This window comes from Artibeus jamaicensis, unplaced genomic scaffold, assembly GCF_021234435.1.
Source record: "Artibeus jamaicensis isolate MK-2021 breed Jamaican fruit bat unplaced genomic scaffold, CSHL_Jam_final contig_1998, whole genome shotgun sequence".
NCBI classification, from domain to species: domain Eukaryota; kingdom Metazoa; phylum Chordata; class Mammalia; order Chiroptera; family Phyllostomidae; genus Artibeus; species Artibeus jamaicensis.
This window is the reverse complement of record NW_026521407.1, coordinates 6,790,505-6,808,587: the sequence shown is the minus strand read 5'-3', so window position 1 is coordinate 6,808,587 and position 18,083 is coordinate 6,790,505. Positions and strand designations below refer to the sequence as shown.

The 18,083-nt window shown below is 43.6% G+C and overlaps 1 protein-coding gene across 4 annotated transcripts in view; it reads right to left on the bottom strand.

Annotated features, from left to right (window-relative positions):
- The window catches only part of TOM1L1 (target of myb1 like 1 membrane trafficking protein), a 48,826-nt gene that overhangs the window by 15,763 nt on the left and 14,980 nt on the right, over positions 1–18,083 (bottom strand). For all 4 annotated transcript variants that reach the window (XR_008393051.1, XM_053673488.1, XM_053673495.1 and 1 more), the window contains 3 exons: positions 17,273–17,377; positions 16,026–16,142; positions 3,269–3,402 (listed from right to left, as the gene is read on the bottom strand). Coding sequence is in view for 3 of the 4 variants with exons in the window: in XM_053673488.1 (XP_053529463.1) it covers positions 3,269–3,402; positions 16,026–16,142; positions 17,273–17,377 (356 nt within the window). In the remaining variant the exon portion in view is untranslated. The remainder of the gene's footprint in view (positions 1–3,268; positions 3,403–16,025; positions 16,143–17,272; positions 17,378–18,083) is intronic.

Genomic DNA, 18,083 nt, shown 5'->3' with positions numbered 1-18,083 from the left:
AATAGGCAACATGATGCCCCCCCCACGAAATATACCTGCACCCTAGTCAATAGGACAGTGAATATGTTCAGTTAGGTGGCAAATGGAAAGAAGGTGGCTAGTGAGCTAACTGCAACATGGAGATTATCCTGGAGATTATATGGAGGAGCCTAATGTAGTCACAAAGGTCCTGAAATTTGGAAGAGGGAGGCAGAAGAGGAAGCAAGAGTGATACAATGTGAGAAGGACTCTACTAGACCAGGGTCCCCCACCCCCAGGCCACCAGCACTGGTCTGTGGCCTGTTAGGAACTGGCTGCACATCAGGAGGTGAGCGGCCGGCAAACGAACAAAGCTTCACCTGTATTTACAGTTGCTTCGCAGCACTCACATTACTGCCTGAGCTCCCTTCCTGTCAGATCAGAGGTGCCATTAGCTTCTCGTAGCAGCAAGAAGCCTATTGTGAACTTTGCACGCAAGGGATCTAGGTTGCATGCTCCTTATGAGAATCTAATGATTAAAGATCTGAGTTGGACCTGAGGCGGTGATGCCAGTGCTGAGGAGTGGCTGCAAATACAGATTATCACTGGCAGAGAGGTTGGACTGCACAGAGTCCATAATAAATCAATTGCTTGCACACGCCTATCAAAACCCTGTAAGTGAGTGGCAAGGGACAATTAAGCTGTACCCTGTGGCAGGCTATAAAGATATCCCACAGTCCCTGGTACTAGTAAGGCTGAGCGTTGAACTAGATGATGTTGGCTTCCAAGATGGAGGGAGGGGGTCAGGGGCCAAGGAAAGTGGGAAGCTTCTGGAAGTTGCAAAAGTTTAGGGAACAGAGGAGGGGCCTCCGAAAAGGAAGGTGGCCCTGCTGACACCTTGGTGATACCCCGATGAGACCCATTTCAGATTCTTGCGGAAATGTAAGGTAGTGCGTTCATATTGTTTTAAGCTGAGTTTGTGATCATTTGTTACAGCAGCTATAGGAAACTAATACACCAGATGTATCTTTCCAAGAGGCAGGTTTCACTTTGAATCTTCCAACTTAGCGTTTCTGTCTCACAGTCAACTGCAGTTGCTTTTGGCCCACATGGTTCGAAGAAGCTGAATCAGAATGAGCCATTCATGGACATAATGCAGTCTGACATCTAGACCAAACACACACACATGCCCTTCAGAGGAAGCTTTTAGTCATTGGTCTTATGGGCGGCAACAGAATTCTCCAAAATGAAAACCAGAAGGCAGCACTCTACGGGAAACCATGTGGTCTTCCGTAGATGTTTTTCAGCTTACACAGATTTATGCCACAGGAAACAAAGGGCAAAGGACTGGGTGTGTGTTCTGAGCTGAGAGACCACCAATCACGGGGCCCACGGCCTCAGTCGACACCCTGTCATCTGTTCACATACATGGCTGCTGTCACTGATTCTTTTGGTTCATTCATCATCAGTGGCGGGAGAGAATCTTGTCAATAAGGCTCAGGGAAATGTTAACAGAGAGGAGGAAGAAATTAAATTTAATGAGCAACAATGTGCTAACACTCTACTAGGTGCTTTTAAATATATTATCTCATTTAATTTCCAAAAGAAAACCCTCCAAATAGGTAGTATTATCCTCTTGAACAAACGGGGAAAAAACCCTTCAGTCTTAGAAAATTAAAACAACTTGTCTGAAATCATCAAGATTGGGTCCAGGACTATTCTGCCAGGGCCCTCATTCTTCGTCAGCTGGCTGGACATACAGTCACTGGACATATTCCCAGTGATTCTCAACAGAGACGATCCTCCGAAGGGTGTCTCCAAATGCCTCTTTAGGAGGGGAACGCTGGCATTTAGTGAGGAGGGAGAGAACACTGTCCCCCCCAAAATGCCAATTCCGCTCTTACTAAGCAACATGGATCTGGAAAAGTGTAAGGATCTCAGAGGCAGCAGACTCTCTACAGTAGGAAGGAATAGGTTTGGAAAGAGGTCAGGAGACTCTGGAGCTATGTTTTCAGACTGGGAGAAGGCCACCAGTCCATCAAAGCATGCCGCAGCTCTTCGGGGCTGGGTTCTGGGGGCACACTCCCCCCAGGCCTATGGCACTTTCCCAGAGCTTTGCGACCTCTACCTGCTCTGGCTCTGCTCCCCATTTGATCAACTCCCACTCACCCCATAGTTCTCAGCTTGCATGGCACTTCCTCGGAGCAGCTGCCTTCTCCCCACTTGGACTGGGTCCCACTGCGACTCTCACCAAATAGGCCTCCTGTACTCGTTTCAGGGCATTTATCTCAATTTCCAAGTGTGGGTATGTACGATTTAAGGTGGTTTCCTACTATAAGATTAGAAGAACAGTTTTTGATGAATGAGTACATGAGTTAGAAATAATGTAAATGCCTAATAAGTGAACTGTGAGAGAAACATGGGCCATTATGCAGCATGCAGCTGTTAAAGAGAATGGTTTCCACCCTGAACAGCGTGGCTCAGTTGGCTGGACATCATCTGGCAAAGTGAAAGATCACCAGTTCGACTCCCAGTCCCCAGTCAGGGTGTGTACGAGAGGAAACCGATTAATGTTTCTCTCTCACATTCATTTTTTTCTTCCCTCTCTCCCTTCCTTCCCCTCTCTCACTTTAAAAAAAAAAAAAAGGTTTCCCAAAAGCATTTAGATATACAAGGCTTGTTATGCAGTAAATAAAATCAAGGGAGAAACCAAAGTATGTGTTCTCTATAGAAACATGAGTATAAAAAATTCAGAACTAAAATATTAGCGATAAAGTTATGAGTATTTAAAAATTTTCCTTTTATTCTTTTCTGAATGGAAAAAAATTTTTCTTAAATCTATGTTCCTATAAAAAGTTTCCTCACTGGCTGCTCTGGTTTCTCATAGACTATTTTCCCCATATAAAATTTTCTCTCCTCTTTTCCTATTCTCCATCTCAAACTTAGGGTCAATTTCACTTTCACCAAGATGCTTTGCTTCTAGCATTTTCATCTGTCTGAGAGCCTATGATGTGCTCGGGATGGACAACAGTCAGTGAATAAGATCCAGGTCCCTCTCACAAGCTGGGGGCTCAGGCTGCCCGAGAGTGCCCAACGATGCCCCTAGCGCGGCTCCTTCTTGCAAGCCACATCACCGTTCCCAGAAGGCCAGGACCAAGATACCCTATCTCGGGAGGAGGGCAGCCTTGTTCTGAACTTGTTCTTGATCTTCCTGGGTTCTCACCTTCTAGGCGCTCTAGTAAGAATGCTGAGTGACTGGTGGTGAAACTAGACTTGGGGTAGGGCTGGGAAGGGCGCGCGGTCTGCTCACCTCTCGTATCCAAGGATGGCATTATTCAAATCCTCATTCACCTGAATGAGCTCGACGGTTACATCTTCATTCTCCACCACCACCAGCAGGTCCATGATCCGCTCCTGCATCTCGCGACACGTCTTATAAAGTTTCTGTCCAAGAGAGGGGAGAGGTTTTTTCCCCATGTTTCCATGATTTTTTTTCCATGTTAGGATTGTTGTTCTATAAAGACAACTGATTCACCAATCTGTATATGCCTATGATCACCTTCCTCTACCCTGAGTGACCTACGAGTGATTACCAAGTATTTAACTATGCACAGCTCGTCCTTCTTCCCAGAAGGCAATGAAGCTATAGATGATTAAGAAGGTGTAACCTTCTTAATCAAAAATAGGTGTCATAAGAAGAAATTGGTGCAGGACTAAAAATTAGAACCAGAGTATGGGAATTCAGGGTGAACTGCTTATTAGCTAGCTGTACTGTTAAGGGCAAAAATCACTTGTTTCCTCAATCTCAATTTTCTCATTTGACACATGAAAATTATACTACTTGCCATATCTATCTCAAGGGCTGACGTTAAAATCAAATGAGATGTACATAATGAGGAACTCTATAGCTATGATGTACAACATACAACACAAAATGCACTTGTATTATTAGAGGTAGTGAGGAAAGAAGTAGCTCAAATACATTTATAGCAACATGATTTTCCTATTATGTTTCACTTAGGTAAACATTGAAAATGTGTAGCTACAGCACCGTATTCCAAGATAAGCTGAGCCAGAACTAAGAATGAGTCATGGATAATATCTTTATTTGAAGCACCTAGAATCCCCACAGGAAACCATGACTCCACTCCCCAAACCAACTGTGGCCCGTAAGCCTCAGAAGCACCTACAGCAGATTTGCTGATTCAGGATCTCTTAGGCTGAGGGTCTGGGAATCTACTTTTTTTTTTTTTTAAAGCAAGCATCCCAAGTGTTTCTTATATACACTGACATTTGAAAACTGCTGCCTTACAACTTAACTTTCTCCTAGGACACAGGTAGCAACCACAAGGCCCAAGAGCTGAGCCCGGCCCTCCACCTTGTTTTATCTGGCCCTACACCTTGTTTCTACCCAGTGGCATTGCTGAGCTCTTGCTTAACTACTAAGGAACAGTTATATTTATACAGTCCTAAAATTACATTCGGACCTTGGAAGGCAACTGCGAGGCTGATGTGGCCCCTGGTGAAAATGATTTGGGTACCCCTGTCCTGGGCAAACCTCCAAATAAGCCCAAGGAACATAAACCTGACAGTAATATTTCTTCAAACCCACCTTGGCTGGAGTTTGTCCACGTGATAGTATATTACCATCAGGCACAACCACAGTCCCTTTCACAACAAAAGCATTAGAACTTGTGAAGTCACCCTCCTGTTATATCACCTGATATTTCTCCCCTTAAGAGAGACCCGCTGAAAAACTTACACGTCACAAAACCACTTAAAATCTCAAACAATCTATTCAAGGCTCTGACAGGAAATCTAAATAAATAAATCAAACCATTACCAGCTGGCATTTAGACTTAAAGGTAAAAGCCACTACCCTCCACAAAAATCATAACCAAAATATTTACAAGGTGAAGGGAAAGCAGGGAAAAAGTGAGACAAATAGATCGATGATAGACTCTGGGTTTTACACCTGTAACATGCAGCCAGAAAACTCCCCTATTTGCTAAATAAACACTTGGCCACTATCAGCAATGTTAGCCAACATTTTTCTGCAAGGTCCAGTTATTAAAGTATTTTCTGCTTTGCAGGCCACATGTTCTCTGTCAAAATGACCTCACCGTGCATTATAACATGAAAGCAACCACAGTAAACGAAAGTAAATGAAGGGCTGTGGTCCCATCCTAATAAAACAAAGACAGGTGACAAGCTAAGTTTGGCTCACTTATGGCCCCTGGCACAGAGCAAAGGGAAAAGACTTTAAACTCGGTAGACCAAAGACCTCTCACATACACATACATACCTGACATGGGATTTTAGTTTCAGAGTTTCCCCTCCCTCCCCCTGCATCTATAAAACAAAGGTAACACAACATTCTTGTAGGGCTGTAAGACCAGGAAATGCTGTAGTTGAAACCCCCATCAGGCACACAGTGGGTAGTCAATAAATGTATTATGGTAGTGTCAGGAGATACCACTAGAAGATGAACTAGGTTGCTGTTACTCTCCTGTGATATTCACGCCACCCCCCAGGACCTGATGTACAAAGGAAAGAACTCAGAGGAGTATTTAATACAATCCCCATGATGAATGAGAAGTTTTCCTTTGCTCCTTCATTTGTGAGTATACAGAAATTATTCTTCCTGCTCGCTGGCAGCCTTGCTAGAGCAATGTCAAGATCAAGGAAATGCAATGGCTGTTAGAGGCCTGTGATGAAAAAAATGTAGAAATTAATTTAAAATGAATTTCAAATGAGTTTGCAACCAACATCCATAGCCCCTCGCTCCTCCCTCTCCCACTCCGGGGGTCATATGAAGACCCTCCCTTTGCCCTCTGGGGAGAGGGATGGAATGGAAACATGAAAGAAACCCCTCATCTCCCAGCAGGGTTGCAAAGCAGAATTTGAAAAGCCTCTTCAAAAGCCAGCCGACTCTGATCTTTACAATTGATGTCTGTCTCACAGGAGGGCCAAGCCACCTGGAAACAGTGCAGATCAAGCACCGTGGGCCAGGAGGACAGGCCAGAGGTTTCCCACAGCAGACACCTGCAGGGCTGTGGACGTGGGAAAGCAAGGGGGAGGGAGCAAAACACGCACAGTAAGAGCTGCTGGTAGGCACGTCTGCCCAGGAGCCCTTGGAATTGCCTCCCCTTACACCATATCTAAGCCGAGGCATGCCTCTAAGTTAAAGTGAATTGAACAAACAATTCAAAAGTCTTTGGAGCAAAACAAGAAGCTCATTAACAGCTTCCTCTCGCAGCATCCAGATGGCTTTTACTCCTCCACAGAGTGCTTGGCAATTAAGGAAGGAGATCCCTCTGTACTTTCACCTCCAGCTCTGATTGTGCCACGTTTGCCAACACAGAGCAATTCAACACAGAGAAAACGCAAGGTGCCCGAACATTTCCCTTTAAAAAAAGTAGACAGGAAGAAATGTGTTTACTGGAAAGCCTTTTCTAGAAATAATATCTGCACGGCAATACTCCTATTATCAGCCTATACCATATTTCCTTTCCCCCAGGGCACTGCGCCCAGGTTGCAGGAGACCCAGAGAACGTCTCTGTCGGCTCAAATTAAAAACTGCCCCCAGCCTACAACTGGACATTCCCCAGCCTAACTCATTCAGGCAGTCTCTTTGTGTTATGCAGGCCTCAGTGAATGAATGACAAATTAATTGTCAAGATAATCCTCAAGAAGATCATCAATTCATTAGAACCCTTCTGACTTGGTCCCAATGATAAATATCAACATTTATTTTAATCCTCACCCGAGGATTTTTTTTTCATTGCTTTTAGAGAAAGAGGAAGGGAGAGAAACATTGAGTTGGTTGCCTCCTATATGGGCCCAGACTGGGGACTGAACCGACAACCTAGGTATGAACGCTGACCAGGGATCACACCTGCAACCTTTTAGTTAGGGGACGATGCTCCAACCACACTGGCCAGGGCAAACATTGTCAACTGTTAGCTTACTGAAAGCCTTTGTCTTCAGTAACTCCTTAGCCCTTCTTTTGTCCTCCATCATTAATTCTTCAACGGAAAGCACTGGTCTATTCATGATACATTTAATGAACTCACTCATAAACTCTATAGTACAAAGCACATACTCTGAATATGCATAGTTGTATGGATTTACAAGTATAAGGCTTGGTTACTGCCTTCGAGTTGCTTCTATCCCAGCTAGAGAGCTAACACAAACCCACACAAAAGACAGCAGGTTAGCCATCTACACTAGAAAGCTAATCCTGGGTTCCACGTGAGAAGCGTGGTACCATGGAGAGAACACAGGCTCAGGGGGAGGCGATTCTCACTCCAGCTCCATCGCTGCCCCTGTGTGAGCAAACCAACCCCTTTCCGAATATGCAGTCTCATACAGAGAGAGACAGACTCAATGACAGTGAAGGTCCCTTCCACTCTTAGTACCTTACAAGCTTCTGAATGGTGAAGAAAGTCAGAGTGATCAGGGGGATGACGTTTGATTTTCCTCTCAGTTTTTTCTCAATTGCTTATAAATTAACTGTCACAGGATCAGATTTTACACTCACAGGATTTAATTTTTTTAAATTTTTTAATTTAATTGTTGTTCAAGTACAGTTTTCTGTCTTTTACTCCCATCCCAGCCCACCCCCCCAGTGCTCCCACCTCCCTCCCATTTCCACCCCCCCTTAGTTATTGTTCATGTGTCCTTTATACTAGTTCCTGTAAATCCTTCCCCCTTTTTCTCTGAAATCCCCTCCCTTCTCCCCTCTGGCCACTGTTTGCCTGTTCTCTATTTCAAGGTCTTTGGTTATATTTTACATTCACATGATTTTAAAAGTCTCTAATGAGTTACAGTAAGGCTCTGCCTAGTCATCCTCTCTAAATCTGAGCTCACTTCATTCTACAGAAGAAAACATTCTATTCTTTCACTGTTCTCTTGGGCGAGGCAAAAACAAGATAAGAAAGACTAGAATGGGAGGTACCAGGGAAAGTCAGCTATTCAAGGTCAGAGTAAGGTGGTTCAAAGCCAAGTGCGCAGGGCCAAGAAAGCAAATGCCAAGAACACGTACAGCAATATTTCATTCCTGTGACCACAGCTGACACTCTTAACTCATCACAATACTCCTTAGACTGGATGTAGCCTCAGGATCTTTGTAGTGTACTCCACCTTGGCAAACGGAAAAAAAAAAAAAAAAAAAAAAAGAAATCCAGTCTCTCCCCCTCCCCCAACCCCATGAAGTTCATAGTACACAAGCAACATAGTGGCAGGGAAAAACATTCACTTTGCAAAACAGTTTTGCTGCCTAAGAGCCGAACAAAGAGCAGAAGCCCTGTTAACTAGCAGAGCTTCAGGATACGACTGTTCAGCACGGAGTGGAGAACAGACTGGGGATTGATTCCAAGCGAGCACACTGGACCCTGGGTGGAAGGAAACAAGACGGAATGGGTTCCAAATGAACAGAACAGCTGCTAGGAGGTTAAGTACCAGCAGACGAAACAGGAAGCAGTTCCAAGTTTCGAGGTTGGTTGTGATGTTAACAAATTGCATTAAAACCATAATCAGTGGTAAAGTGTCTATACACGCAGGGCCAAGGAACTTCTGAGTAAAGGTTGCTCCTACGTGCTGAATACCCTTCTTTTGTCCTCCAGATGCACTGTCCCCCCGCTCGGCACAGCTCTGTGCCCTGGAACACATCACCAGGTCCCCTGCCTTCTCCCTTCTGTGTTCAGCAATTGGACACATTGGCAGAAAATGGGAGAAAGGAGAAGAGTGAGTTCTGGATATTTATTCCTTTCATTTTTTCCACCAAAAGTACCACTACCCTCGAGGCTGCGTTCTCCACGTGATTCCTTCTTTTGGGTTCTGGCCAAAGTTCCCTCTTGCCTATTGAGGAATATTAGTTAATAGCCCAGGGTAGTGAACTATCCCCTGTGGTTTCTCTGAATCCTGTGATATCTCACAAAATTGTATGCTGATTAAACTCTTCAAATGACCCAAATTGAGCATGCTATCTGTTTAATAACTGATAAGCCCTAAATGACAGAAAACGCAAAGTATTGTAATTAAAAAAATATAATAGCAATACAGGAACAGACGCATCGATCAAACAAAGAGAACAGCCTCTGGAAAGACATCCTTGTACTGATTCTAATTAGAGAAGACAGTCTGAATTGTTAATAAATGCCATTTAGGCAACCAGCCATCTAACTGAGGAAAAATAAATGAATGTAAAGTCTCTAACTCATACCCATAATAAATATCTTACTTTTATACCCTGGCTGGTGTGGCTCAGTGGATCGAGTACTGGCCTGCAAACCAAAGGGTCCCTGGTTCAATTCCCAGTCAGGGCACATGCCTGGGTTGTGGGCCAGGTTCCCAGTAGGGGACACGCGAGAGGCAACCACACATTGATGTTTCTCTCCCTTCCTGTCTCCCTCCCTTCCCTCTCCAAAATTAAATAAATAAAATCTTTTAAAATATTTTAATTTTAAGCCACATAAAGTCTAGGTACATTCCATCAACATGTTAAAGATAGTTTCATTGACTGATTACATCATGCCAGGTACTTGCTCTGGGAGCCAGGACCGGAGCAGTAGAGAAGCGAAGCCTTGTGGTGCGGCCACCCTAGGAGACAGAGACAGCCGAGCAAAACGTCAAGGAAACAGCTGGAGAATGAAATGTGGATGCGACAAGAAAGTGGCTGACTTCAGACAGGGGAGCCAGACAAGACCTCCTGGCAGATGACAGAGGAAGACAGGACTGAGGAGACAAAGCCGGTCATTAGAAGACAGGGAGACGTCGTGGGGGTCGAGGGTGAAAGTGCTCCCCGGGAAGAATGAACTCAGTGTGTCCGAGAACAGAAGGTGGCCTGTATGGTTAGACCTGGGAGAAGGGCATGGGCTGTGGATAAGAAGAGCAAATATTCAGTAATTACATGTGTTCCCTGCCCTCGAGATAGGTCACGGAACATTGTATCCACTTATGGCTCACTATGGGCCAGACCCCTGATTTATATTTTCTAAGGGAGAGGTAAAAGTTTCCTGTGAGCCTATGAGGTCTTGATTTGCCTTCAAAATAATTCACAGGCCAATGTGGCACATTTTGGGGAGGCCCATTCTGATCCCTTACACCTTCAGAAAAGTACAGAAACTATGGGGTCCCCAGGGCCTCTGGGTTGGCAAACATATCCAGGTGCTAGGAGGCTGGGGTACCCCAACTGCATGGGGTCAGAAGCTCCCATCCTCAGAACCCTTCTGGCCTCTTCCTCTGTCTATGCACTTGCACCCTTTGTAATATATCCTTTATGGTAAACCAGTAAAGTGCTTATCATAGTGCTCCCTTGTGCTCTGTGAGTCGTTCTAGCACATTACCAAACTGCAGGAGGTCTTGCAACCCCTGGTTTATAGCTTATTGGTCAAAAGCATGGAAGGCCCAGCCTTGCAGTGGGCATCTTTGGGGTTGAGACCTGAACCTGTGGAACCTGATGCTAACTCAGGGTAGCCAGTGTCAGAACTGAGCTGTACTGTTGGACACCCAGCTGATGGAGGAGAACTGGTCTGTGTGGGTAGTGCTGGTTTGAACAGTAGGAAAAACAAAGATTCCCTTTCACTATGTAACCGCAAAGGAAAATGGTAAATCTTTTTCCTGAGAACTCCAACAGCCCTATTGCATCACCATCTTTAGGAATGTGACTTCCATGTACAAAACCCCTACTGAGTGCAGGTCCTTTTCCTTTTGACTGATGAGGCTTCTGGTTCCTTGGAAACCCCCAGTTAATCGGAGGACAGTCCTTTTTCTCTGACCTTTACATCATGAACAAAAGAGGGACTAAGTAATAAAGCTGACAAGCTTAGCAGGGCATGCAGCAGGCCTCACAAGCTCAAGGACCAACAGGGACCACACAGGATGGTTTAATCACTCCTAAGTGGGCAGGCACAGTGGGGAGTCACATCCCAGGCCTCTAGCTTCCTTAGCAAAAGTCACTCTTGACCTGAAGTGAGCTCCTTCCCTTGCTCTTCTGCATCTAGGGTAACACACTTTTGAATCATCAGAATAATTTTCTTTTCTAAACCCCGCAAAGGCACAGCTGCAGGTACCAGAGCCACAGACCAAAGAACCCTCCATTGTTGTCTTGTTTCCCAAATACCAGCTCTGTATCCTGTGACTGTTAATTATTAACTACCTGGTACCCACAGACGTAAAAGAATTGTTTCTCTGATTTCCCTGCTGTGCTTTTTTTCCCCACCTCGTTAATCCACCATCAATGCATTTCATGTATCTTCCTTACAATTCTAAATGCAGAGAAGAAACAGGAAAACTGCCATTCTCTGAAGCATTTTCTCATTCTCGATCTGTTCAGGTTTTGTTTCTGGGCATATCTTTAAAATTTTGCCTCAAATAAACTCTTATAAAGCTTTTCTATAGGCCAGACATTCTTTGGCCAACGAGAGCCATACCAGTAACTCCCCACTCCTCAAATTAGCAGCTGTTTTCTTCTCCTCGCGTGTATTCAAAATCCATCCATTTTACTCCGACCTTGAGTTCTGTATGGCTTTCTCTGGGGAAGGTCACTTGGGAAGGGTCCCTTCGGCCTGGGTGAGGCTGTGGGTTCCTCCATTAGTCTGATCCCACCTACGCTATTGGCTACCGAATCTTCTCACTGTTCTGGTCTTCTGATGCTCCTGATGCTCTTCTGCAATCCAGGAGAGTTTATTCTTAATTTTCATGTGTCTTGTATCATTTCAATGGGATGTGGGTAACAAAGAGGAGATAGGTTTACTATTTTACTGAGATTAAAAAAACCACCGTGGAGTTTAACTGGTTTTGGAAAAAGAAATAGATGTCTGTTTCACAACTCACAAGGTTGGTTTCAGATACTTGTATGACTTCTTCATAGGTGCACCCCTACCCTCAGAATATGCCCTTGGGATGCTCACTGCCAGGGATGCCTCACTGCCTTCCACCTTGATGTCCCAGCCAAGCTCAGGCCAAAGCCTCCAAAAGCCCCCTTGGTTACATGTGGGAGGCCAGGCTGGGATGGAGCTTTATCTGGAGGTTCAGACAGGTGTGAGAAGACCCTTGGAAAAGTACTAAAGAACTGCTGTTTCTCCATAGTCTGTCTCTGCTGCCTTCATCTGTAATGCCCTTGTAGGCTCCTTGTCCTCTCTCTCCATAGAAGATTTCACCAATGCTTTCAGACTGACCATAGTGAGATGTGAGAGTGTGATCTAGTAAGAAATACAGATTTGGTCTCCCACTCCAGTTCCTAGCACAGAAAGTCTAAACTTGACATTTCCTGAGTGTTAGGGGTGAGGAGCATCTTTCGTCATTCATAATAAGCTCCGAGCCTACCAGAGTTTATGCTAATGATGCAACTCTTGGAAGATAGGGGCTTGCTGCCAAGAGAGACCAACCCTGTGATTAGAGGAGGGAACTTTCACCCCCTCCCTGACCTCCAGGGAGAGGAGAGGGGCTGGGGGCTGCTTTAACCACCTATGGCAATGACCAAATTGACCGTGCCACCTACATAATGGAATCTCCTCCCCAAAAGTCTAAATGAAGGGGTTCTGAGAGGTTCTGAGTCAGTGAGCACATCCACGTTCCGGGAGGGCGGTAAACCCCAATTCTATGGGGACAGAAGCTCCTGACCATTCTGGACCTACCCCTATGCACTTCTTCATCTGGCTATTCATTTGCCCCCTTTATAACAAACCAGTAATAGCAGGTAAAGTATTTCTCTGGATACTGGGAGCCATTCTAGCGAAGTATTAAGCCAGAGGAGGGGGTTGTGGGAACCCCTGATTTTGTAGCCCAATGAGACAGGTGTGAGTAATCTGGAGGCCTGCTACTTGTGACTGGTATCTGAAGTGGGGGGGCAACCTTGTAGAACTGAGCCCTTAATCTGTGGGGTCTGTGCCAACTCTAGACAGCGTCAGAATTGTTTAAGTGAGGGGAACACACCTCACACAAAGGTGTCCCAGGGGCTGTGAGGAGAGAAATAGTTTTCTCTATAAGGTCATTTAGATTACCAAAAAAAAAAAAAAAATCAAATATCCGTCAAGAGAATTTAAAAATAGCACTCCCCATACCAGATTTCCACGTGTTTTTAACGGAAAGCAAAGAAAAAAAAATAAACTTGCATATTCAATAGGCTGTGTTAAGAAGCTGATCTGATGCCAGAACCCATTCAACTTGAACTGGCCCTGAGTAGTGTTCTGAAGCTGATTTAGAACCCAAGTCTCTTTACTATTCCAGGCAACACACAGCCCTAAGCTCCAGCATCAAAACAGCAACCAACAGATTAGCATTATCTTTGAAAAACTCAATCAAACCTCTGCACCCAAAGGCTGACACAGAGAGGCAGTGCCCTGCACTCCAGGGCGGCCTGAAATATAAAACTGGACTCACATATTTAAATGAAGTGTGGCTATTTTTGAAAATTACGTCACATACCCTTTTACTTGGATATTTAATTTTACATTTTAGCTTAACACGCTTGTTAAACATCCCGAGTCACAAAGCGTTTATATCTGCAAAAGCCTTCCACTGTGGATATTTTTAAAAGGATGTGATAGCACAACTCTAATCATTCGTTTTAACCTATGCAAATAGGATATCATTTTTGTTTATTAAGAATCATCTTAATGCTTCCTTTTACATATATGTAAACGAAGTCCAGTGACTGTAAATGACTTGCCCAAGGCCAAGAACCCCAAGCAAAATTACATACTGTTCCTAAGTAAAATACTCTAAAAGTCATACACTTAATGCCACGGATTTAAAAAAAACACTGATTTGTTTCTCTCAAGGTACATTACTCTGATGTGTTGTTGGATATTAACAAATAGATACTCCACAAATAAGGGTCTTTGGTTAAATCAGTTTGTAAGTGTTGGATTAAACACAGACTCTTAAAGCCTCTACTATACAAATGGGTTTTATGAACCTCCAAGAGGGGGAATACCATTGGCAATTGGTTGTGTAAACTATTTAACCACAGATGTCATTTCCCCATTAGAATAAAGCAGAAGACAAACAGGAAATGCTGTCTTAAACTGGTCCCTAGACAATTTTCTTGTTTCCCCAGCATGTATCATGTCACTGTCACCAGAGGAATCTTTCTAAGACTCTATCTGGCTACACAGTCCTTCGGAATGCTCCCTTCTGCCATGTGGGTTAAGCCCACTCTGGCATGGCCCTCAATGGCCTGCACAGACCAGTCTTAGCACCCTTCACCAGGAACTTCACACTTCCAAGCTGTGCTTTTATATCTTCTTCTCATCCCTGTGTGCTTGGGAGATATCACAAACTCAAATCCATTAATAATGGGAGGAGGTGGTGAGCTGTTCCTTAAGAGGTACAGCTTACTCCCAAGGGGTCTCTGGAGGTCGGTGTGCAAAAATATAGCTTGAGAAATGCCCCCCCATCTATCTCTATCTCTTTAAATAACCCTTTATAAATGCAAAAAGTATTTTGAGTTCACCGACAACACAAAAACAGACAGGCCTGCATGTGGCCCACTGGCCTATTTGCTGATTCCGGGCTAAGAGGACATTCAAGACAGTGCACAATGCTCTCTGCTGCAGAATGTGGAAGGGAAAGGAAGGAAGCTCTGTGCCTGGAGACAGTGGAAGCAGGACAGGACGGCATGAGGGGCAGCTAGTAGAGAGGCAGGGGCAATGCTTGAGATAAAAACATGAGTACTATTTCCAGCATGCTGGAAAAGTAGGAAGCATACGACTCAGAAAAGCAGCTGCCAAGCTAATCCACTCAACATCACCCAACGCCAACCCTACACACTTGGAAAACAGCATCAAACACAAGTTGTAGCAAGTGCATTTTCCTCTCGCTATGCGAGAACTGAGTCACAGAGAATGCAGACCAGCTGCCAGTGAATCTCAAGCAAAAATGAGCTCACAGTCAGCAATATAGCCAGATATTTGAGGAATGCAAGTGAAAGAGGTAATGAACAAACGACTCTGCACCCAAAAGAGGAGAATCCATAGAGAATACGGAAGAGCACCTTTACAAATAATTCCCATCCTTGGAAAGATAAAAGGAGGAAGTATATCCATGAAGAAACTAGAAGCACTGTTCAGTAAGGAAATTTTTTACAATTTGTTTTCTTAAGAAGCAACGATTGAGAAAAATGTTATTTACTAACCATCTAAGAAATTCAAGGAAAGATAACAAAGCAAAATTGAATTGGAATCTGAGAAAAGTAGAAATACAATAAAGTTCTTAACTTACTAGGGAAAAGAGATTTATAAACTGACTTTTTTCTGCTTCTACAATTAGTATGGTAAAAGGTATGTTCAAACTTAAAACTGATAATGAGAACCAACTATGAGAGGGAAAGGTGAAGGGCATGGATTTACAGACACTTTGCAAAAGGTCTGAGAGAGCCGTCACCACAGTAACAATGAACTAAGTGCTATAGTGTCCTTACCTGCTCATACGGGTCAAGTGTACTGGCCACGTTTTCCTCCAGCCTGAGTACTGCCTGCCTCTGAACCTGTCCCAAAACCCCACCTTTCTCCTTCCTGCCAACCCTCATCCCACTTGGGATTTGGGAGCAAATCCTTGCTCCCAATCCTCATCCCACTGTGTGAGAAACATACTTCTATCCCAGCATCTATAACATCTCATCAAACTGTGGCTTATAAAACCACTGTGTTCATTAGCCATAAGTTCCCTGAGGCCTAGGGCAGCCTCCTCATTTCTGAGTCCTTTACCACTGTAGTTACTCAGTGTTTGTTGAATGGCTGAATATAGAAGCAACTTTTACACATTTAACACTATTAGAGACTAATAAGTGGTTGTACATAAGCCAGGCTATTAATGGTTAAATAAGGTAAATTATTTGTTGCAAAAGGGCAAGGAGCATGTCTAAATTACTATTATATTTCTGAAATATAATAGGCAAGGGTGCGTTTTTTTTTTTTTTGCTAAGTTTAGAAATCCATTGAGAATGCAGAAGGATGGATGAGACAGACAGTGTTAAGGTGTCTTCCACCTCTAAGGCGCTAAGTTCAGAGAATGATTTTTAGAAGACACTTGAATCGATGGGCCCTGAACTCATATTGCACCTGCAGAAGCTCGAGATCTTCCCGGTTTTCGGATCCTGGAATAGTCTCCATCAATATGGCGGACATCACCCTCACATTCATCTTCACCATGTCCAACTCGCTGAGCAATTTTCCAATCTGCAGGGAGCAACACAGTCACCAGTCAGTACACGCGACACACCAGGAATGGCTACATTGTTTCCTTCTCTTAGGGGACACTTACTAGAAGAGAACATGTGTTTGTAAAATTTTAACATTTTCAAATGTATATTTTAATGACTAAAAAATATACTTTCACATTTTACAAATGTGTAATCCATCACCTAAAAGGACTTAAAGTTCTCTTGTAATAAATCCAAAAATATGCTTTAGGACATTAAAAATAAAGGTAGGAAAATCAGACTAGGTACCATATGGAGAAGGGGAAGGTGACTATAAAAGGACCGGACAAAACAGAAAGTGTTAACCTGGGTTTCTTGGCAACCGATGGGGGAAAAAATAAATAATCCAAAGTGTTACAGTTCTCATGGTATTAGGGAAGGAATGATCAAGAGAGAAACACTTTTTTTTCTTCCTGGATTAAGTTCTAAGAGAAATTAACTGCATGGATTTTTATATAATGCAGAATAATACTACTACAAAGTTTTCAATGACCGTTTCCTTAAAGGAGGACAGAAAAGACCTTCACAGAAGGTGGAGCAAAAGCAGGCATACAGTTGTGAGTATGTGAATGAAACACAGCGTTCATTGCATTATTATTTATGAATGACTATTATTTTCTATAGGAAGAACCATTGACTTACTTTTGCCCAGCCCTGTATAATAATTGCTCATCTGGACCCATAAATGGATATAGACAGACAAGTAAATGTAGTTCAGTTAGCACAACGAACACTAGTAACAAGGCTACCACTTACTGAGGTTTCTGAAAGAGTGTTTGGACAGTAGTAACAAAAACAATAAATATCAGCTAGTTGACACAAGATCCATTTCCCAGCCCAACCTCCACAAACACACGAAAACCACTAGCCAAGCAGAATTGTTAAGAGCTCAGGCTCTAGGATCAGACAGTATCCGTGGGATTAAGTTCCCTTAGAATTGAACCACTGTAAATCCCACGCTGTCACTAAGCACCAGGCCCCTCCCCTGCAAAATGAGGATAACCGTGCAAACCCCACCTCATAACACCGTTAAAAAGAATAAACTGCATACAAACTGCTTAGAACTCAGAAAAAGTCATCAATAAAGTCAGCTGTTGCTCTTGTTACCTGTTCTGGGACCAATGTAATAGTCATGTTCTTGGGAGCAATCACAGAGGAAAGAGCTGGTGCAGTAGGAACACATGTTGGTGGGTTTGCCAAGATCTGAGTCGTCTATCAGTAGGAAATATGGAAATATTATTTAATATTTATTAACTTTAACACCCCAAACCCAGGTTTTTCCATTCAGATGACTCAATCACTTTCTCCCAACCACAGTCCAGGTGAAAGGGTGTTAGCCCAGAGTACGTCGTCAAGCGTCTAACCTGCCCGGCATTTTGAGAACAGTACTAATAAGCAAATGGTGTGCCCATCATAGAGCATGTAGTCAATAAAAGGTGGCTATTATGATTATTAACCGGTTTATAATTTAATAGAATCCTCTTAGTATTTTTTTTTTTACCAAATGTCTCCAAGACAAACTGCCATGTGAGATTACAGCTGCCCTCTTTCTGGGTTGTTAAAAACAAATAATAAATCAATTTGTGTCCAGCCTCTTTAAGCCACAGCTAGCAAAGCATCTCCTTTTCCACAGTGAACACCTCCCTGAGTAAATGCTCCATTTCCATCCTTCGGCAGAGAGCCCAAGCATACGGCTGGAGGCCAGTGTTTTTCAATGTGAATGTGCAAAAAAACGTCACCTGGAAATCTTGCAAAAGTGAGATTCTGATTTAGTCCAGGAGAGACTAAAGATTCTACCCCAAATCACACTCTGAGTAAGTAGCAAGATTCCATACTATTCCTACACTGTGCCTTGGAAGAAAGACCTATAGGGATAGGGTGAGTGGGCCCATGGGCAGATAAAAGAATGGGGACAGAA